At 51.6% G+C, this 22,767-nt stretch overlaps 1 protein-coding gene across 1 annotated transcript in view; it reads left to right on the top strand.

Moving 5' to 3' along the window:
- Window positions 1-19,669, top strand: part of RNF43 (ring finger protein 43) — a 61,045-nt gene extending 41,376 nt beyond the window's left edge. Inside the window, exons 2-9 of the mRNA XM_074845306.1 lie at window positions 2,721-2,843; window positions 7,117-7,191; window positions 8,440-8,571; window positions 9,103-9,204; window positions 9,819-9,974; window positions 10,544-10,646; window positions 11,079-12,605; window positions 19,304-19,669. Of these exons, the coding sequence (XP_074701407.1) occupies window positions 2,721-2,843; window positions 7,117-7,191; window positions 8,440-8,571; window positions 9,103-9,204; window positions 9,819-9,974; window positions 10,544-10,646; window positions 11,079-12,605; window positions 19,304-19,347 (2,262 nt within the window). The 3' untranslated portion in view covers window positions 19,348-19,669. The remainder of the gene's footprint in view (window positions 1-2,720; window positions 2,844-7,116; window positions 7,192-8,439; window positions 8,572-9,102; window positions 9,205-9,818; window positions 9,975-10,543; window positions 10,647-11,078; window positions 12,606-19,303) is intronic.
- Window positions 19,670-22,767: the final 3,098 nt, after the last annotated feature.

The raw sequence follows: 22,767 nt of genomic DNA, 5'->3' as shown, positions 1-22,767 counted from the left end.
GGAGGGGGGAGAAGAACCTGCCTCTGTCAGCCCCGGGGGCGGCGGGCCCTGAGCTGCTGCGGGGGATGCAGGGCGGGATGCTCCAGCCTGCAGCGGGACCAGCTCCGAGCACCCAGCCCCGCCGGCCACCCCGCAGAGGGTCCGACAGGCAAAGCTCTCCTCTCCCCGTGCCCAGGAGGGCCAGCGAGGACATTTAGCATCTCTTTCCCTCAGCAATAGCGTGGCCAGCAGGGACAGGGAAGGGATCTTACCCCTGTACTCGGCACTGGTGAGGCCGCCCCTCGATGAGTGGGTTCAGTTTTGGGCCCCTCACTCCAAAAAGGCCATTGAATGACTCGAGCGTGTCCAGAGAAGGGCAACGGAGCTGGTGCAGGGTCTGGAGCACAGGTCTGATGGGGAGCGGCTGAGGGACCTGGGGGGGTTTAGTCTGGAGAAGAGGAGGCTGAGGGGAGACCTCATGGCCCTCTACAGCTACCTGAAAGGAGGATGCAGAGAGGGGGGATGAGTCTCTTGAACCAAGGAACCAGCGCCAGGACAAGAGGGAATGGCCTCAAGCTGTGCCAGGGTCAGACTGGCTCTTAGGAAGGATTTCTTTGCAGAAGGGGCTGTTGGGCGTTGGAATGGGCTGCCCAGGGCAGGGGGGGAGTCCCCATCCCTGGAGGGGTTGAAGAGTCGGGTTGACCCAGCGCTGAGGGATCTGGTGGAGTTGGGATCTGTCAGTGCTGGGTTAATGGTTGGACTGGAGGATCTTCAAGGTCTTTTCCAGCCGAGATGAGTCTGGGATTCTGAGTGAGCGGAGGTGCTGCTTGGCTTTTGAAGGCCTCCATACAGACGGCTGTATCTGAGTGAATCGCCTACGCTCCTTTGTTGTCAGCAGTGAGAAATGGGCACAGTTCATCTCCTCCTGAAGGACGTGACTAAAAACAGCCCTGGTGAGTCGCGTTCCCTTGAAGGACCTGTTCCTGTGACCCTCTCAGACATGAAAAGTCCACATCAGCATGTCTGAAGCTAGGTGAAATGAGCCCCGTGCTCCCTCTCCCCCACAGCTGGATTTCTGCAATAAGCTGCTGGCGGGGAGGAGGAAACATCATCTGGCTGTTTCCCAGCCTGCCCCGTTCCCCAGTTCCTGCCAGCCCCGCGCCGAGGGGTGAGCCCACATCTCTGGGTGCCCCAGGCCCGTGCTGGGGTACGCAGTAGCCTGAAGATGGGACCAACGCTGCTTCACAGCATGAGCATGGCCCAGTGCGGATGGAGAGCGAGGGGTGTCCCTGGGCAGCTCTGACAATTCCTCCCCCTGTTTTTATATCTGCCAAGACAGCCTGTTTTTTCACAGCACTGGGATGCTGTTGCAGGATTACCTGCGGGGTAGGCAAGCTTTCTGGGCATGTTTCTGGATGGACACCAGATACAAAGCCTGCCCTAATCCTCCTGGTTTATAACGTTGAGCTTTCCTGCTTGTTTCCCACACTTCCACATACTGATGCAGTAACAAAAGCTGTCCCGCAGCCTTTTATAGGCTTTTCTGTACCATAACCTGTGTGCTTCATACACCACAATGGAGTCACAGAGCAGAAAGCTTTTTTGGGAAGAGCTGAGGAGGCTCATGCGAGATGGTGGGACTCCCAGGAGGGAGCCAACAACTGAATTGCAGTTTCCTTCAACCTCCTGCCATCCAGCATGAGACCATCGTCCCTCCACCACTAGACTGAAAAATCAGAGGCAATTACACACTTTCCAGGCAAGGATCAGAGCAGCGCTCAATGAATATCACCACGATGGTGGATGCCCGTGAGGTGCAGCCAGCACTGCCCACCCGAGCTCTGCCCCAGCGGCAGGACAGCCCCACCTCCAGTGGGTTTGACCACCGAAACCCAAACTGAGTGCCACGGGCAGGACTGAGCCCTACAGCTTGTGTCCCATAACATGCTGGGGCACCCTGTATCCCCTTCTGTAGGACACTCTGCAGAGGTGTGTACCCAGACCCAGTGCCTCGACCCCGTCCTGTCTCAGCTCTCTGCTGCCAGTGGTTTGCCTCAAGCTGATGAACATTTTTCCAGGACTCATTGGGAATGTGGTTACTGGGATCTTTTCCTCTTCTTCCTCATTCCTGGTACTTCTCTAGCCACTTTCAGTTTTTTCACTCCTTCCTTTGGCTTCTCCTCTGTAAATTTATCATAAAGTTGTTGAGTTTGGTGGCTGAGAAACAAGAAGTGCTGAATCTTTGGGGGCATCAGAAGTTTCCTTTTGCTGTGGTCCCTTCACCTTGCCCGGAGTGCTGTCAGGGAGCAAGCTGGCCACCGGCAGAGTCTCCTGCAGCCCGAGGATGCTGATGGTCCTTGCAGCATCAGGGATCTGTGCTGCTGGGATGCTCTGTCCCAAAAGTCAAGGGCTGTGGCCTCACAGCCTGCTCTGCCTTTGCATATCTGTGACTGGGACAAAGTCAGACCTGAGTGAAGCCACCAGAAAGGTAGAAACTCCACCTTTCTCTGGGATGTTTTCCTGGTGGACTAAAACTTTGAAGTGATTTGATTCTTGTGGCGTTCAAAGCCTCACTCACACTCAAGCAGGGCCATGGGATGTAGCAGCGGTGGTGATGCCCACCGCAGGGGTGTCCTACACCCTCTGGGCAGGTCCTTACGGCACAGTTTGTGATGGGCTTGAGCCACCCTTTGCAGTGCTGAGCCCCAAGATCTGAGTTTCCCTTTGCTTTTGTCCTGCAGTCCCACCCGCTGTCCCTGTGCAACACCAGCGAGGATGAACACACCGAATCAGGGTTCATCACCATTGTCAAGCTTGAACAGCCGGATCGGGATCCCAACCCGTGCCTGTCACTGGCTAACAAGGTAGGTGCAAAAATGCCCCCAGTGGCACCAACCTGGGAAGTGAAACCCATGGGGCAGGAAAGAGTGAGAGCAAGAGGAAGCAGCAAGGTAGGAAAGTGGAGAAAAGCACAAGGATAGAGCAGGGTCCTTGGCAGAGGGGTCCTTCAGGGGAGGCGCTGTGCCAGCCATCCCCAATACCCATCCCTCCTTATTTTTTGGACTGCCTGGCCTTGTAAAAGGTGTGGAGTTTTCCCTAACCTGACTGCTCTGGGACAGCTCAGACCTTTCCCCAGCATCCCGCACGCTTTACTGCCTGTCAGCCTCCTACCCCTCCTGTTTTATAGCCTCCCCTTGCTTGCTGGCCTGTTGGGGGGATTTGTGTTTCCCCATGTCCTCTGTCCTGTGGGAAAACATGGACACAGAAAACATCTTCTGTGGTCCTGTCTTTAAAAATAATACTGTGATACTTCACTGGATGAGGTACCTGAGGAGTCAGTGCTGAGCGATTCAGACAAATGCAAACCAGACGAACTAGCGGTGGGATGTGACTCGAACAGCACGGGCCACCATCTGCCCCACAGAGGGATGCGAGATCTCAGAGGGCTTCAGATCAGGTCTCCTGTGAAAGAGGTACCTTCGTGAAATAGCGATTACTGCGTCAAAAGCTGAGGGCACTGGTACAACTCTCTGGTAATAAGGAAATCGGGTAGGAACGAGGGTCATTTTAAGCCTTCAAATCTTTGTGTCTGATAAAGCTGTGTGGATAAGGCTAGCATTAGCTTTTTCTTCAGTGGTTCACTGCGTCCTTTTATTGTCTCAGTACTAAATGTTGTGATATTTTCCACAAGCACTGTACAAACATGAGAAAAACCTTGTTTAGCTCTTCTTGGCTTTATCTGGATTGCATTCAGGTGATGCTGCCCTTGTTGTCTGCTTTCTGCTGGCAGTGACATACCAGGGATGGGGACAAGGTCCTTTTCTGGCCTCCCTGCAGCTCAGCTGAAGAGGGCAGGCACAACTGGTACCAAGCAGTTGTTCCTGCACAGCCGTTTTTTTCGCAGAGGCTGTGGCAACAAAAACAAGGAAAGGGATGTGATGCTGTGATGGATTTGCCACCTCGGGGCTGCTTCCCCCCAGCTGTACGGGAGCCAGGCAGCAATGCCTACCCCTTTCTGGGCCAGGGTGGAAGCCTAAGTTTGGTTTGGTGCTGCTCTGGAGCTGCTGCCAGCTGTTAGCACAAGCCAGTGTGCTGGAGTTATTGACCTGCTATCGGTTACCCCACATCTGGAAAATGGCCTGGTCCCACCTGTGGGTGTGAGTGGTGCACGAGGGTGGTGGGATAAAGAGTGAACCCAAGGGCTTGCAGTGCAGCTTGTGATAGACATGAGAGCGAGGGCTCTGCAGGTGCCTTGGGAAGCACAACTGGGTACTCCAGCTCTCCCGTGTCCATCCAGACGTGGCCATCACGTTATAGTGGTCCCAGGCTGCCACATCTCATGTGCTGGGGGGTGGGGGCAGCAATGGCTGGTTTGGTCAGTGTAGCTGCTGTGGAGGATCTTGAACAGGAGGAAGGAGCAGCTTCAAAGACTCATCTTCCACTTGAGAACCTAAAAGGTTTAAAAACTGTTTTGCTAGCTTTGCCCTTAATCTTTGAGTCTCTGATCAGAGTACTTGAAGTACTAGTGTGTTACTGAGTCAAGGGATTGGCTGAAGAAAGTCTGCAGAGAGGACAAGACGTGGTGCATTGCTGCACTGTGGTCATCCTCCCTAGTCTTGATCCCTTCCACTAGCCCTCCCAAAGCAAGTAAACCTCTCAGTTCATTGCCATGCTCATGACTTGACAGAGTGACAGTTCACCGGCCTTTAGTCATTATTGCTTTGTTACCAGAGCTGAATCCAACACAGGATTTTGAGATCCAGCTGAACATGACATCGGTTGCCATCCTGCCTGCAGGCAGTCCTGCTTCAAGATCTCACCCAAGGAGGCTCACAGCTCTTGTCCCCCCAGATAGGACTAGTTTAGCCATGAAATGCAGGCAGATGCTGGCCATATCCCCAGGCCCTGCCTTGTACCTTGGTTCCTCCATCCCCCTGCAATTGCCATCTGGCTGCTTCTCCATCCTCCGGAAGCCTCTGCCAAGCTCCTTCCCTCCAACCTCATACACACCTCTTCCTCAAAATCCCTGGACAACTCTTGTCCTCAAGAGCAGAGATGTAACTGTGGGATGTGGCTGGTGCTCGCCGGAGCAGGAGCCTTGTTTTCCTGGCATGTGTTTCTTGCGGTAGAGCTTTGCATGTTGAATTGCAGGGCTATATCAATGATGATAAAAATAGCCATGTGCAAAGTGTTATCATAACCTCTGCTTTAGCTGTCACCCAGCCAAGCACTGCACACAGGCAACCTCATCCAGCCCAGCATGAGGATAACTCCACCAGCCACCTCATGCCCTTTTCTGCTTCTCTCTTAAATTCTAGCACTGCTTCAGCATCCAAAGCTAAAACCAGTAGGGAAGGTGTTTGGTCTGCAAGGGGAGAGGAAGGTCTGGAAAATACCTCTGGAATCAGTTCAAAGTGATTTATTTTTCTTTCTGATGCATCATTTATAATTTTTTTGGTGTGGTTTTTTTTCTGAGGGAACCACTGATTGCAAGTCTGGCTGACAGACTGCTGAAACCTCCTAAATCATCCTGTAAATACAGATTTGCACCAAAAGTGTTTCAGTCCTCAAAGAGGGAGGTCAGCTGTGCAACGTGGCTGAAGAGATCCGACACAAAGACAGCAAGAACTCTGAAAATTATTGCAGCAAGCAGGTTGTGAATAGCTTGAACAAAAGTTGTGTCCTTTGCAACAGGAGTTAGATGCTGGGAAGAGTCACTCATCCAGTCTGTTGTTCGTTTCCCCATTGTTGGTGTCTTTAGCAGGATAAAACCTTTGTAGAGCTGTTCACTGTTCATCAAACCTTGACTGGCTCCAACGGGTGGAAATCACTACCTGAAAGTCCTGTTTCTTCTTTGGAGCTGGCAAACGCTGAGGCTCCTTTGATCCCAGGCTGGACCCCAGTCTCTGATCCCTGCCCCAAGCCTCTGATCCCACTTTTCCAGCTTTCCCATCTGGTATACCAAACAAACCCAAGAGTGTCAAATCCTGTTAGCAACTCAGAGCCTTCAGCCCTGCTTCCGTGGCCTTCCCGACCTCCATTCACATCCTGTCCCCAGACCCAGACCCCCACCTCTGGCACCCAGCTTCTCCTCAGCGAAGTGCATGGAGGTAACCGGCACCCGCAAGTGAGGGATGGAGCTAAACCTGCTCCAGCACTGCTTGCCGCGCTAGGAATGCCCCTTCCCTTCGCTCAGCCGGCGCCCTGCGTTTGATATTGCAGCTGGGAAGCGGCGGCACTGACCTCTGGCCCCTGAGCTGGGGTTTGGCAATGCAGTGGGTAAACTGCTGCAGCAGCTCCGGCAGCTCCCTGTTTGCACAGGCGCTCGGGGACGCGCAGATCAAAGGGCTCCGCATGAGTAACAGCGGCCCAGCCCTGCACTTTGTTCATGTTCCCTGTCTGCCTTTCACAAGAGGCTGCCTCTGCCTGCCTGGAGGGCTCGAAGGGCTTGGTGGGAGGACGTGGGTGACCCCGCAAGGTCCGCTTTGACCTCACCAGGGTGGCATGTACACTCATTTGGGTGGGTCTCAAAGCTGTCCTCAGACCACAGCAACCGGTGGGCTGTGAAAAACCATCCCACTCCTAATCCTAGACCAGACCTGCAGCCCAGACTTCACCTGAGCTTCTCCCTAAGGAACGCAGGGGACCAAGGAGAGCAATGTGTGTGGGGGTCAGGCCCATGGACAGCCCGTGGCTGGTGCAGCCGTGGTGAGAAGTGGGGACCTGCAGAGGTTTCTGCTGTCCTGGGACAGGAGGGTTGTGTAGCAGTCAGCAGAGCTAATGGGGCTGCAGGTCCCTCCTCTGCAAATCCAGCTCTGAAGCAAAGGGGCACACGGCACAGACAGCTGGGGAATTTGCTGTTAGGTTTATGGGTTGCTGTGACTGTAAGCCCACCAACTAATTTGCCTCCACAACCATAGGGAGAAACCATCCATGAACCGCAGAGCTCTAGCAAGAGCAGGCACTGCAGCTCAACACAAGTACAGAAACCAAGGGGTAGATGATTTTCTCAATCTAAGCAGCAGCTGCTTCTTTCTCCTGTGAAGAGCCAGGGAGGCAGATACGTATCCAAATGGTAGATGTTAATACAGATGTACAATACAAAATGTCCACTGAAGCTTCTGTTCTTTTGGATAGGCAAAGCTGGCGGGGGAGCGTGGAGCCCGTGCGATCCTTTTTGACATTACTGATGATGAAAGCGCTGCTGATCAGGTACAAACTCCATTGATATTATCAGCTAAACCACAGTGCCGCTGTCCCATCCCAAAATGTGCCCAGGTCAGGACCCACCAGCCACCAAGTGGGAGGTCCCAGGAGGATACTCCAGGCTGGCTTTGAATGTCAGCTCTTACCCAGCTCGTCCACGCACACAGACAGTGCTTTTCTCTTTTGCTCACTTCATGGCACATCTGGATCTCCACACAGCACAAGCAGGCCAGCAGCTTTCTGCGCTCAAAGGACATTGTCTGCTCAATTGAGCTTTTCTGCCAGGAGCTGGATTCTTCCTCTTGGGAAGTCACAGATTGCATGATCCCATCTAGTACAGACAGCCCTGGTGTACCTTAGGGGAAAGGTGATTTCTCGAGTTTTCAAGCCAAAGTCACGGCCACCCTGCTGTGCTGTTGGTGATACTCCTGCTGCAGGTTTAACACTGGTTTAGAGACCTCCAGAGGTCCCTTCCACTGACATCTCTGGAAAGGAATAGGTTCCCCATCAAAATAATCAAGGGATAGTGAAAAGTGTCCAGCATTAGATAAGAGGACAGATAGAGGAGCTGGTGCCTGAGCTTACCAAAACTCTGGGCTAACCCCTGCTCGCTGGATCTGTCCCTCATGGTTCTTTCATGCACTTACAACTTAACTTCTGATGCCTGAGAAATGCAGCAAGCGAGTGCAGGCCGCTGAGGTTGCTCAGTAGGGGTATGGGAAGTGGTTCGTGGCTCAGATAGCCACCCTGATTCAGGTCAGTCTGGAGGGGAGGGCAGACTCGGACACTTGCTGAGCCACCCATGCCAGGCTGACTGGACCGTGGTGGGAAAAACAAAGAGAATGTCCTGCAGATCACAGAGGGAGGAGGGGGGACACTGATGGATCTCACAGGAAGGAAAGAGGAATCATTTCTGTAGCGAAGGCAACACTCGACAGTGTTGTTGGCAGTTATCACGTGGAAGAGGAGAGACCACAGGGGCTTGAAAGAGGAGTACAAGAGACACTGAGCAGTGTCCAGTTGTGCATGAGGAGGCAGCATCAGAGGAAATGAAGATATCCATGAAGAGTTGGTAAAAGAGCAGGAGCTTCCATCTGATTTCATCATAGAAGGATAGAGCAAGTTTGGGGGAGCAGTCAGTCTCTAAAGTGTGTGCAAGAAGCACTGGGAGGAACCAGACGTGCCTAGGGGGCCAGGATAGTCCTTGTTTCAGGCTGTTCTGGACCATCTCCCACTGTGTTTGTTTCTTTACAGCTGAGAAAGCCCCGAGGTCTGAGTCAGCCCGTGGTTCTGATCAGGGGCCACGATGCTGAGCTTCTCATGGGCGTCGTGAACAAGAACAGAGAGGCCCACGTGAAGATAGAGGTCAAGGAGCCACCAGCTTGGGTGAGAGACACACCATTCCCACTGCCTTCTGTATCCCCCCCCCCCCCGCAAGCTCCTGTGCCACGTAATAAGACTTTCCCAAAGATGCTGAGGTTTCCTCCCCAGGGATGGAGATTGCAGCCCTTTGCCAGAGCTGCCTGTCTGCAGCATTCAGATGACATGCTGCAAATAAAGGCTCAAAAGCGCTTTCAACTTACTTAGTTTCTTCTGCTTAAACATCACAAGTGAGGCGAGGGGATTCCCTGTCTCTTCAGGTGAGACCAAGCCTTGATTTTTTCATCTTGTGCTACCTTAGACCATGACCTCTAGGGAGCTGAGATGCTGCGAGATAGAGAAATTCCATTCCTGCTGGGATGTGCAGAAAAGACTGAAGCCTTTTTATTTTACCTGTAAAGAGCAAAGAGGTAAAGCTCAGCCAAGGATCACGTGTTCAAAGGCTGATGGTCAGGAAGAGGTTGGGATTCCCCTGCCTAGCCTCTAATTCCCACCCCTGCCACACACGAGTAATTTCTTTCCTGTTTTATCCAACAGCCAGACTACGATGTGTGGATTCTTCTCACGGTGGTCAGCACTGTGGTTGTCATCATTTTGATCTTTGTTGTCCGCACAAAGTGCCAGCTGAACAGGACTCAGGTAGGAATCTCACCGAGCAGATGCGTCTGAGCAAACAGAAACTCATGAAGGGCAGGAACGGGCAGTTTGGGAGGGGAAATGTGCCTCTGTATGAACTGAAGATGTGGCCACGTGAGGCACGTGGGCTGGCAGCATCCCTCGTGCAGTGGCTTTGCTCTCCTCCTGCTGCCTTGCCAGCACTGCAGCCTGCAGTCCCAGCACCTTTCAGAGCTTGTCCAGGCACCCAAATCCGCAGAGCTGGCCCACAAGCTCTTGATTTTAAAAATATTGTCTGTATTGGTAGAGAGTAGAAGATTTAGTATTTTTAATAGAAACTAACAAATTAAATAATCATCTTTCCAGACTCGAACGTATTTCCAGATTTGAGGATACCCCATTTGTCCTATAGAAGGACAAGCCTTTGGGGCTCAAAAATTCAGGACTGCTGAGTGATTTTGAACATCCACTGCCAGATGTCTCCTGCTGGTGACAAAGCCTACTCTGGCTAAGTCAGGTTAGACAAAAAGTTGCCTCTGGAAATGAGTATCACCTCCAAATTCCAAAACAGAAGGGCAGTGAGAAGTATGGCAATGTAAGGCTGAGCCTCTCCTTAAAGCCTCCTTTCTCCCTGGCAGGACTCCTTGCAGCAGCAGACCATGCAGGCCATCGGGCAGCTGGCCACGCGCAGGTACCAGTCACGGTGCCGGCAGGCGCCGCGGTGGGACTCGACCAGCAGCTGCAGCTCAGCCCCAGTCTGTGCAATTTGCCTGGAGGAGTTCAGTGAGGGCCAGGTAGGCTGTGGACACATGCTGGTGGTTAGCCATGGCTCTGAGCTTCTCGGCCACAGTCAGGGGGGAGCTGTGGGGGGAGCTGAGCAGTCTAGCAGGGGCGGGAGGCCCTTGGGGTGTTTCCTTTAGCAACTCCTGAGGGCTGGGAAAGGACCAGTGTCAATGGAAGTCTGCCTGCCCCTTGGCCAAAAAAGCCCTGCCCCTGCTGAAGTCACCTGCCTGCAGATTCAGATTCCTTGAAGATGCGTCTCCAGCTGTTGCTGCAGGGTAAAATGTCCATAATACCTCCATGTTGAACCAACGGGACAAAAGTGGGGTTTGCTTCCCTGAAGCACTCAGCCTGAAAGCCCCCTGTTCCCGAGGGCTGGCACCTCTCTGGACGTTCACACCCCAGAGCTGGACGCAGCGAGCAGAGCTGCCCGTCTGCTGCACGGCCTCCTCCATGCAAAGCTGGGCAGCAGATCGCTCGCCAGTAGACATCTTTCCATCCTACAAGGCTCGCTTCCATCAAGAAGGACCCATCCATGGTTCTCCTTGCTCACACTCCTCCTCTTCTCTCCACCTCTCTCTAGGAACTGCGGATCATCTCGTGCTCCCATGAATTTCACCGGGATTGTGTTGACCCCTGGCTGCAGCAACACCACACGTGTCCGCTTTGCATGTTCAACATTCTCGGTAAGGCTCAGACACAGCATTTCCTGGCCAGGGACAGGGCTGGGGGCAGATGTTATCCCCAGGAGGTCCATGTACCCTTGGACAACGCAGACAGTCAGTGTGTCAGCAGGAGCACGTGGGTGTACAGGGCGGTGTGTACATGGAGAGGGGTCCCTGTGCGTGTCAGCCCCCGCAGCATACAGTGGGGTACTGGGCTTGGGCTGGGACCTGCACCAAGAGGAGGGATTCCCAGTCCTGGGACCCGCAGGGAAGGGAGGTGGGATCTGAGGGTCGGGGCAGACCATCAAGATGGTTTGGTGGTGGCAGGGAGGAGTTGCAGGGCACGGGTAGGACGTGGGACCATAGTGGGAGTGCAGTGGAGGCTCGCTGGTTCTGGGGCTACTGCAGCTGGGCTGTGGGACGTATGCTGGATGCTCCCTTCTCTCTCCACAGCCAGAGACCCAGTGGACCAGGCCACGGCCGCTGGCTCCAGGCTGGCCCCTCGGGACATGGAGCCCGGACGGCGACTCCACCTTTTCCGCCAGCACCCGGGACATGCCCTTTACCACCTTCCACACGCGTATCCTCAGAGGAACCTCAGGAGCTTTCCCCCGGATCCAGCCCATGGTAACCCCTTCTTCCACTCTCCAGAGCTCTCCCAGCTGGATTTTGGCACCATCCACTACATGCCCTACAGGCCAACCTCCCTGCTCGCCTGCGGCCACCCGTCCCCCCTGGCCCCGGGCTTGCTGGGCCAGCAGCATCCCAACCCCTCGGCGTGCGGACAGACGCTGTCACCCCACAAGACTTGTTCTCTCCAGCCCCAGCCTCCCTGCCCGGGGCCCAAGGCAGCCCTGGCACAGAAGCAGCACCGTGCACCCGCCCTGCGCCGGGGGGTCAGCCACGGGCACCAGCACAACAGCAGTGGCTCTGGGGAGAGCTATCTCACGGACCACAGCGGGTACCTGGCAGATGGGCCAGGCAGCGACTCCAGCTCAGGGCCCTGCCACGGTTCCTCCAGTGACTCCATGTTGAACTGCACAGACGTCAGTCTGCAGGGCATCCACGGCAGCTGCTCCACTTTCCGCAGCTCCCTCAGCAGCGACTACGACCCCTTCGTGTACTGCAGCTTGGAGGGACCTGCCATGGACCACGGCCAGGAGCAGCCGCGGCCGCTGAGGGAGACACGGCCCAGGTCCTTGGACCTGATGGTGCCTGGGGGTGCTGCTCCAGCCAAGCCACAGGTGCTCAGCCACGTTCACTACCACCACCACCAGCATCATCACTACAGAAGAGACACAGAGTGTCCACCCGGGCGGGCCGGGCAGGTGCCCGGGCAGCGCAAATCCCGGTACTCTGGGGCCAAGGTTGGCTTCCATGGTGCTCGGACACAAAAGAGGACCGAGAAAAGCCATCACTGTCAGCAGCCTCTGGACAGCAGCACTGTGCTACAGGAGGCAGCTTTGGCAGGACAGCCAGCCTGTCCCCAGCAAGGCCGGGACCCCCCTCATGCCCCCTCCACTTCTCCAGACAGGTTGGACTTCAGTGTAGATGCCAACAGACAATCGGGATCAGCTGGCACATCCCCTGTCCCGCTGCCCCCGAGACACAGCTTACAGAGCCGTCATCACCGAAGGAAAAGAAAGTGTCCCCTGGAGCCTGACCCTGCTCTCCTCCCTGAGGACTCAGCCTTGCCCAAAGCCTGCGATGCTCATGTTCCTCACAGCCCTCCCGCTGGCTACCACTGCTCGCCCGAAGTCCAGCCCCTGATCCCAAGCGCTCCCCTGCCCTATGGCTCAGGCTCTCGGCCGCTCTGGAAGTGTTTAGTGCCGCAGTCCGGCTCAGAGCTGAAAAAGCAGGAGGAGGTGGTGTCAGGACGGGAGGGAAACCACACGGTTCCTGCTGATTTCTCAGGGACAGGCACCCCCAGACATAGTCTGAGTCTTCACCTTCACTGCCCATCCCAGCAGGGCAGTCAGGGTAAGTCTGGTGTTTGCCTCTTCTTGCAGCAAGCAGGTGACGGGGGGCGGTTTGCTGAAGGTACTCTGGCTGCCAGTAGACCTGGTACCTTTACGGTGGGCTTTTGTACAGGACCACTGACAACAGAAGCATTTCAGAGCTCACCTGTCTGGAGATGATGGCCTGAGCAATTAGCGAGTCTGTTAATGAGGGCACCAAACCTTGCAGTCTCGTCCTAAAATAATACAAATGTGAAATAAGGTGGCTATTTTTAACTAAACATCTCTAGCAGCTGGAATATCTCCCAAAGGAAGAGGTGGGACTATGTTTCTCGGTGTCCTTCCATTGGTCTGGATGTTTTAATGGCAAAGTCATTATCATTGTTGGGCTCTAGTTGTTTTAGCCAGCCCCAGCTAACTGGAACCAGTAAGGACGTGTGTGTGGCCAGTGGTAGTAGGAGAACAGACTAAATGAGTTTACAGATTTGTACATCCCTCATTTCTCACCTGCCTCTGTTGCATGGGAGTTGCTTTTTAGTGTCTTTTGGAAATCAGACATAATTAAAGTTTGGCCCTTTGCATAACTGCTGTACATCTCTCGCTGAGAGAGGGAAAAATATATTTGAGACGATGCTGGTTGAAAGAGCCTGAGTTTAGCTCCCAGGTCTTGCTTTCTCAGGTTCCTCTGAATACAGCAACCTGAAGTCAGCATGGGCAGGTGCTGGCTCCGAGCAGAGCCTGGCTCCCTTCCTCACCCTGCCGCTGACTCATTGCAGGTCCTTGGGCAAATCATTTTGATTTAGGTACCAAATACAGATCTAGCTGCCTAATTTCAGTTAAAATGCTGGCCTTAAACTCATGACTCACCATGCCCATTGTGCCGCGGAGATAATAACTTCCTCCCCATGCTCGTCTATCCAGCCCTACACCACACCCAGGCTGCTGGTGGTGCAGCACCTACCGAGGAGGCAGTGGGGACCGGGGAGAGGCTGGATGGGGCACAGTGCTGGCTGCCTGTGGCGCTCCAGGCTCCCAGACTCCCAGGAACAGATTTTTTTTTTTTTTCCCAGGCACAGAAGTGCCTGACACTGCAGATAGATAGGTGATACGATAGGTTCTTCAAAGGGCCTGGAGGGATGCTGCCGTTTCGAGAGTTAAGGAGGCAGCAGTGCAGAGATATCTCTGTGGTTTGTAGGTCACTCTGAGTGCTGATGTCCCCTGAGTTGGAGGCAGTAGGCGATGGTATCGCCAGGACACAGGCTTCCCAGGATCACAGCCGGGGACCTCCACACAGAGAGAGCCCTCCTGGCATGAGGGCAGGCTGCTCAGGAGTTGCTTTGAGCTCTCATTTCAAAATGAACCTGGGAGGACTCCCCAGGCCACCAGAGTAGCAGTCTGTGCACCTAACGCAGGGCGCTGGGTGCTGCGGTGTCCAGGGCATCGCAAGGGTCTGTGCCATGATGCCTCTGTCTCTTTGTAAGACAGTCCCAGCGGCCCAGATCTGCGCCCACCTCCTGATGGTGTGATGGGGGGAAGGCTCCCTGGCACCCAGAGCCTGTGGAGCATGCTTTGCCAAGCACACACAGCCTTTGCTCCCTCTCACCTCCCTTTACCAGGAGCTAGAAGGACCAATGTGTTTGAAAGCAGTGTGACTCTGTTTGACTGAAGTAGCTTCTGTGGGTGCTTTCAGGACCAGACAGTCAGAATCTCCTTGTAAAATTGAGAAAATACATAGAAAGGAAGAATTTAACTTTATTAGGAACTGAGGACAGTTGAAGAGAGCAGGAGCACATGCAGGGCTTACGCAGAAAAGCCATCAAGCTGAAAACACGTTGGTTGACATAACACAACCTCTGAGGTATAATCACATCAGTTCTTTATCTTAGAAAGGGACTGGACATAAATCAATAGAGACCAAGTAAAAAGAGCAAAGAACAATCTCAGTAGACAGTCCCACGTAAGCAGGACACAAAAAATAGACAAGGAGACCAAGGAGGAATGTATACATGCCTCTAGATAAATGTTGTAAGGCTAAAAATATAAGTGGAGGAATTAGAAAGCCCAGCTTTAAATTAGTTTCGACATAAACTTTTCAGAAATCCAGTTTAAAAAAAAAAAAAACACCAACAAACCAACAGTGAGACCCTGTAATTCCCAGGTGAAATTACAGAGAGGAGAAGAATGTGTCTCTTCTGGTGGCATGGGAGGGACACTATGCATTAAGGAGAGTGTCACGTCCAATGACAAGTAACACAAAAATCCCCAATTGTGCCTAGTAGGAGGAGTATGGTATTAGGGTTATAATACATTAGCACAGGCTGCAAAAGAGGAGCCTACATATACATGAGAACCTTCTTCAAATAATACTAAAAGAAGCAGTCAAAAGAATAAGATGCTTTTGGGCACAGGGATCATTTACAGCCCCAGAAAAGGGCTGGCCAAGCAGCAGAGCAGAGAGCGCAATTAGAAACAAGAAGGTGTTCTTCCAAAGCGAAGGTGTGGCTAGACAAAAGAAATCAGAAGAGAGTTGGATGCAAAGCTAAATGCAGAGCCATGGTGAGGCAGGCCAGGAAGCATTTCTATCAACAACTTGTGAAAAAGAGAGAGACTATTAATGCAAACATTTTCATCAGAAGGAAGAAGGCTGCCAGAGGCTCTGCAGGTCCAGGGAGTAACGCAGGGATGTTCAAGGGCTGCAACTGCACAGCAGAAGAGCAAACTGAATTTATTGCATTAGTGATCAACATGGAAGCGCTTGAGGAGGTTCTCAGCCTGGCACATCTCTGTTCAGGGCATGGGGTAGAGGATCCCTCATAAATCAGATCATCAGTTTGACCGTTTCTGAAACGCACCAATAAAGTGGATTGTAACAAATTGCCAGGGCTGCAGATCACTCCCCTGGGCATCGTGCAGGGGCACAAGCACAGAACTGCTAAATCACAAACGTGGACTGCAATCTGTTACCCATGCCCAGAGCCAGAAGGAAGAGCTGAGGGCAACATCAGCTTGAAATAGCTGAAGCTACAGAACAATGAGCCTGACTTTCCTGCCAAGCAAATTGTTAAAAATTCAAATACAGGGTCTGACTTGTAGGCACATGGCTAAATGTGAAACCCAGGGGAGGAGGCAACACAACTTCTGTAGAGAGAGATAACGCCTCGCAGATCTTTTAGGGGAATGAAGCTCTCAAAGGATAAAAGGGAAGGTGCTCTCATAGGTAAATAACTCACTAAAAAATAGGAGACAAAGTGCAGATCAGTCTTAATGGAGGAAAGTTACTCGGAGAAGGAGGAAAGTAGAGTTCTCCAACTGCACCTTTCAGCAAGCTCATAAATATCCTGGACAAGGAGAGGGGATAGCAAAGTTTATAAAAGACAAAATCCTTCAGTATTGTTGGCTTTAGAACTGTTTACGAAGTGTTACAGAAGGACCTCCTGTTGCTGAGTTATCAGGCAACAGAGTGGTGGATGAAATCCCATGTAAGTAGCACAAAATGCCACACACAAGCAGAACCCCTTCTAAGTAAAAATCAAATCATTATTAGGAGCTACCTGGGAACAAATGTGGGACAAGCAGAAAGTGCCTTTATGCAGCTGCGTAAATCTGTGGTGCTTTCACAGCTGGCACCCGCCACTGATCACCGCTCCTCAAAAAAGGATAGAGCAGACTTGGGAAAAGCACAGAAAGGTATTGAGCACAATCACAATGATGAGGTTTTTCTGAGAAAACAGAAAGAATAGAGAGACTTTCATGTGGGAAAAAGGTGATTAGCAGAGGATATGCAAGAGAGGATATGAAATCAGGAGAGCAGGGGAGAAGGCAGATAAGAGAGACTCACTGGTGCTCGTAACAAAAATAAGTGGTGGCATCAAATGGGAACCAGAAGCTTTAAAACACCTGATAAGGTAACACAGAGTGTGTAGTGAAACTGGTGCTCATTACCCAGAGGATGTAGGTGCCAGAAGTAAAATGTGTTCGAGAGCCTAGATCAAGAGCTATCAAATGCAGAGATGCAAATACTCTCTCTGGCTCAGGAAGTCCCTAAACCAGGGTTTCCAGAAGCTGACGGTGCCTCTGTGGGATGCAGCACCCTCCAGGTGTGTGCTTACCTCACCCAGCTGCAAGGTGAGGCTGAATCTTGGTCCACAGCCCCTGGAGAAACTCCACTTGTGCAGGCAGTGCCATGCACTGGCATCGCAGGGAATAACGCTGCCCGCAGCCATCGTCAGGGCACCGCAGATGATCCCAAAGAGGCTTGCGGGATCTTGGCGTTTATGCCGCTTCCTTGAGCACCTCCACCAGCTTTTCTTGGTAGGATTTGCATAAAGATACATCCCTGCCTCTCTTGCCTGAGAGACTATACCTGGGAGTTGTTTCACTGAAGAATCAATCCTCAAGCAATGCTGAATGGATCCTTTTAAGAGAAGTCAGACAACTAGCAATGAATTACAGCTAGATGGCTTCCTAAACCACCCCAGCACGCACAGATCTCGTCCCAGAACAGCCAGATTGCTCCCAGCACAGGCTGATGAAATCTCTTGATTTCTCTCTTTGGGAAATCTTACCTCCTGCAGCATGCTGTCAGCATCCTCCCCGTCTCCTCCATCTTCTGCTCATCCTCTTAGCCATTCCCTTTCATGTCATGTCTTTGATCTTTACTAGAGAAGGGAAAAGGGATTAGAGGGCAGAAAAAGACCACCGTTAAAACCTAATACCCAGAGAACAAGATTTCTGTTGTATCCCCATGCGCTCCTTCAGCTCATTGCCCCGTGTGGATCTTGATGGCCATTTCAGCAGCTGAGGCTCTACCACCTCTCCCATTTCAAGACCTTTTTCACAGAATCACAGAATTATTCAGGTTGGAAAAGACCCTTGGGATCATCGAGTCCAACCCTCAGCCCTGCTCTACAAAGTTCTCCCCTACCCCACATCCCCCCACAGCTCATCCAAATGACCCTTAAACACACCCAGGGATGGGGACTCCACCCCCTCCCTGGGCAGCCTATTCCACTCTCTGACCACTTTTTCTGTGAAACATTTTTTCCTCATGTCCAGTCTGAACCTCCCCTGTTGCAGTTTAAAGCCGTTCCCTCTTGTTCTGTCACTAATTCCCTGTGAGAAGAGACCAGCACCCACCTCTCTACATTGTCCTTTCAGGGAGCTGTAGAGAGTGATGAGGTCTCCCCTCAGCCTTCTCCTCCTCACACTGAACAGTCCCAGCTCCTTCAATCTCTCCTCACAGGATTTATTCTCCAGGCCCTTCCCCAGCTCGTTGCCCTCCTCTGCCCTCGCTCCAGCACCTCGAGATCTCTCTCGTATTGAGGTGCCCAAAACTGGACACAACACTCCAGGTGTGGCCTCTTTTTTCTAACCTTCCTTTCTGTTTGCATAACAGGCGACGGTTTTCAGAAAATATTTTAATGCTGCTATTTGAGACTCAGGGCATCTGGCTGGCCGCAGAGTGATCGAAGCTGTACAGTCTCTTTTGTGTTGCACATAAGCTGCTGTACACAAGAACCAGTTGGCCATCGCTTACTCAGAGTACCAGTGACATGTATCACAAATTCCAGATACACACAAACTCTGTCTTCTGGTACTTTGGCCATGCCTGCACACATATGTATATGTATAACACTGTGTCTGTGCATTAATTTTCCTATGTCGACTAGCTGCATTTTCAAAGCAGAATCTCATTTGTTTGTTTTCTTCCCATATATTTAATTTTCAAAGGTCCTGTTCCTACAGCTGGTGATTTATAACAAACAAGAATTTGCTGTGACTGTTTTGAAAAGTTGTTTTGAATTGCTCTCTCTGAATATCTATATGGGCATTTGTTTCCTTTTGATCCCACGAACATACAGGAAAAGGGAAATGTGAAAAATTATGCATATGGGCTATGCTGACCCTGCGTGAGAGTTCTGGGCAGACTTGAGAGACATCTGGGAAGGAACTGTGATGTGTGCGTCAAGAAAGGGACTACCTGAGGCAGTAATTCAGGGTGCACCATTTCTAGGCAGCCCTTATGTTGAATGTTTCGAAGTAAACTGCTCAGCAATTGCCCATCAATAATTCACCAGGCGGAAGGGGCTGGGGAAGAGCATGAGCTGCAGTCCTTGCTGGCTGGGCACGAGGGACTGGCATTTGTGGCCAACCACCACTCACTGGGTTTGGCTTGTTTGGGACTCGGAAGCAATTTGTGCAACCTCTTGAACACCGTGAAATGCATGTGCCATCCCTTTCTTGCATGCACACATCACTCGCAGTCAGCTTTTGTTGTCTGGAGTTTCTGTTGTTGTCCCCTGTCCCTGGAAGGTGCTGCTGTGGCACTGTGTGAATACGAACTGGTGTTATTTTCTGTTGCTGATAATTTTTAAAACAGCTGGACAGATTTTCCTCAAAGAGCAAACATCAAAAAGCCTCAAAAGCAAACATCTAGTATCAGTGTGAACCCTGGGTGCACCATGCCCTTAGCCTGTACCTTCTGAAATATTTAAAGAGTAGCTTGATGTCTTATCTTTACATTTCACTATGCTTTAACTTAGAGGAATAAACTGATTGGGGAGGTGGCCAGAGAAGTCCCTCCAAAATACTGGGAGAAACTTAGTGGCTTTTGCTGCAGCATCTGTTCTCTGTATTGCAGGGTCAAGGCCCCAGCAGCTGCAGAGTCCAGGAATGTTCAGCAAGTTGTAGCTGACACTTTTTCCTTTTCTTTGAATGCAGAATCTGAAGAGGAGGTCCAGGATGTCCATGAACACTCAGTTTAATAAAACACTGGCCTCTTTTCTTACTGGAGAGCTGGAGTGGACAAAGATGTTCAGCACACCGACCGTAGAGGAGCTCACATTTTGCTCTCTGCACAGGCAACGTGTAATATCCGGCCCTGACCTGCACAGCCCACGCCAAGATGCAGACTGCAAATAAGCAATGTGACACTTGTGGTCTCCTCACATGTTCCCACGTTGCGATGGTCACACAAACACAGAGCCATGTTCTCCAGGTCCCCTTCTCCTTCGAAGGCACAGGCAGCCCATCTTCATCCTGTGGCATCTATCTGCCTGGGCTGGCTCGCTCAGAGACTGGTCTAGGGACCAGCTGGAGTGCTCGTGGAGTGAGTGCAAGCTGCTATTTTGGCATGTTCATGCCACAGAAGGTTTTGCTAAACACTTCAAAAATAAACAAGCCTTCGAGACCGAAAGCTGCAGAAATGACTTTCTGTGGCCTGGTAGCTTCTGACTTCATTTCCTCACTTAGGTCAAAAGCCAGACTTCTTCATTTAACTTTTCCACTCTTATTTCAGACACAGGAAGAAGCTGTTCTCCATCTCACCGCTCACAGGTCTGCCCTGCAAAGTGCTGCTTCTGACTTCATTGGAAACCAACAGCTCTCACCACTTTTGATCACTTCATTGTCCCTCAGCTGATGCCATCTCAGCCATTTGCTGTGTTGTGCCAGCAGCAGGAGAGGTGAAGACACAGGGACAATGTCAGCATTTCTGGGAAGGAGCTGGGTCAGATTCTTTCCATTGCAAGGAATCCACCCTCTCATCTGGCAATGTGAACAAGTCTTTCACTCATCCTCTAACTCCTCCACCTACCCTCAAAATAGGTGAGATGGCCAGCCCTGTTAAGAGCAACTCATTTCTTGAGCATATTTCAAACCTGAGATGCCCCCGGCACAGGAGTCATAGAAAATCTTGAGTTCACATGGCTCCTCCTTCTCTCCTTCCCCCCTCGTTGCCCCAAGACACAGCAAAAATTCCCAGCAAAAGCATCCCAGCAAAATGCAGAGCAGAGCCCCATCCATCACCCAGCCTTATCTTTGTGTTTCTGAGACACCTGAAATGATCCTGTGAAGGAATTTTTCAGAATACCCTTCTGCCTTTTCTAACATTTTGATGACGGAGAGAAAAGCTTCAAGAAATTGCTAGGCTCTTGGTTTATTACTTTCTTTTCCCTCCCATTTGTGGGGTGGGTTTTTTTGAATGTCACTAGTTCTTATTTCCTACATCTCATAATTTGGGGACATTCAAGTAAAATAAACCTGCCAAAGTCAAAACATATAAAACCCAAACAGTTTTCATACAGCAGGGAATTAGACTGTAGAGTTCATTGCCCCAAATGATCATTCAGGCCACAGAATTTGCCAGATTCCCACATGAAGTGCACGTTTATACGGCACCAAGTGTTTCCAGAGTTAATGCTAATGAAACGTAGGTGAGGATTCAACACTGGAGCTGAAGGTAACTCCTGACAGTTTGAAACCCAGTCTAGGGACAGACTTGCCCCATCTGCTCAGTGCTCAGTAACCTTTCTGTGTCTTCCTTTGAAGCAGCAGCTTCTTCTCCAGTTCAAGAGAGCGCACGGGTTTTGTAGTCCCAGTTCAGGATAATCCTGCCTCTGCCTTCCTTCCTTGGTGAGGAAAACTTCTTACGGGGTTTGCTGCCTTTGAAAAAGGCATCTTTGTCCCAGCTGCTAATCAGTCACTGACATTCAAGTGATGGTAGTAAAAGTCAGCCAATAGCGCACTGTTTTAAACTAAACATTATTCCTTTGCTAATGTTCATTTCTTGTCTCCTGTGACCAAGCCACTGCAGGACCTTTCAGTCTAAAGAAGAGCTGAATTTCTTTCATCAAAGAAACCAGCAGAATTGTATTTTAACCCTTCCAGGTTCTTCTTGCTTTTCCTACAGAGCAAGCAGAAGACATAAGCTCAGATGTTTTCTCCCTTACAGGGAAGTCAGTCTTAAACTAGAGGAAAAAAACCCAGGAGTGGGTCTAGGTTCCCCCTGTTCAACTTCCTGTGCACGTGGTCCATGGCCTGTCTCAACCAGCTCCCTATGTCCTTGTCCATCCTGGAGAGCTCAGATGACTTTTCAGAGGGGAGGGTCATGAAGTCCAGGTGCTCCCATCAGTTTCTTTAGGAATCAAGAAGGCTGAGAGCCTCGAGGGATGCATTTCACTGCCTCAAAGGAACGAGCATCTCGTTTGCAGTCTAAAAGTCCTCCTCTTTCCCTCCTTATTGTTAAAAAAGAAGGCTCTGAATCTGCAGCAAGCCCCAAGCTTCTTGGAGAAAGTGGTCAGCACAAACGCACCCTTTCCACTCCCTACTGCAGTATTACCAGGCTGTGCAGGGCAATGCCTGCTTTAAAGTGTTTTCCTTTCCTGATGTTATGCTGCTGCTCCTTTTCATCTAGACGGCCATCCTAGATGCTGGGCCCTCTGCCCGGGGCTTGCTGAGGTGAATGAGAGTGTGCAGGTCTGCCTCGGTGGGTTCTCAGGTGGGAGGAGAGGGAGGAACTCCCTGGGAAGGTGGTTTTTAAGATCCTCTTCAGTAGCTGGACTACCATCCTTGGCTGCCTGGAAGGGAAGAAGCAGTATCTGAGAAAATGGGGGAACAGCTCCTCTCAGTTCCTGCACCTCTTGCGTCTGGGTGATGCTTCTGAGTGCTCAGTACCCTTGGGCTGCCACCACCGAATTTCTTCAGCATCACTGCAGTGAAGCAGAGCTCCATTTCCTTCATTGCGTTCAAAGTCCCAGCTGGAAACTGATGGAAGCCCAAGCATCCTGAACTCCCTCTCTCCGAAACTGAAGCCCCAGCCCTTCCCCAGGGACCACCGTCTTCCCGGGACCTCTCACCCCGCCGAGCTGGGTGCTGTGGGCCAGGCTGGCTGCACCTCCTCCCTTCCTGCACAGAGCCTCTGCTCTCCCTTTTATAATGTTCAGATCCTTTTGAAATGTGAATATAGGTTTGGTTTTTTGTTGTTGTTTTTTGTTTTGTTTTCTGAGTCTCTTCTGGCTCTTGGGGTTTGGGAATAAATTATGACCCAAAAAAAAAGAGGAAGAATACATTTTATATATATGCAAAACTGTGTATTTATGTCCGATAGAAACAAAGATGTGTGAATATGCTGATGTGCTCAGAAATATATTTATTTACTAATATATTTATCCACATACCCGGTCTGCTCGCCTGCTTTTGTCCGTTACAACGAGCCGTTGGGGCTGTGTCGCCAATGGCGCCTCCGCTCAACGCCCCAGACCCAGACCCGGGCCCAGACCCAGACCCAGACCCAGACCCAGACCCGGGCCTAGACCCAGACCCGGGCCCAGATCCAGGCCCAGACCCAGGCCCAGACCCGGGCCCAGACCCGGGCCCAGACCCAGACCCAGACCCGGGCCCAGGCC

This window comes from Strix aluco, chromosome 19 (genome assembly GCF_031877795.1).
Source record: "Strix aluco isolate bStrAlu1 chromosome 19, bStrAlu1.hap1, whole genome shotgun sequence".
NCBI lineage: Eukaryota > Metazoa > Chordata > Aves > Strigiformes > Strigidae > Strix > Strix aluco.
This window is presented reverse-complemented; position numbering and strand designations above follow the sequence as displayed.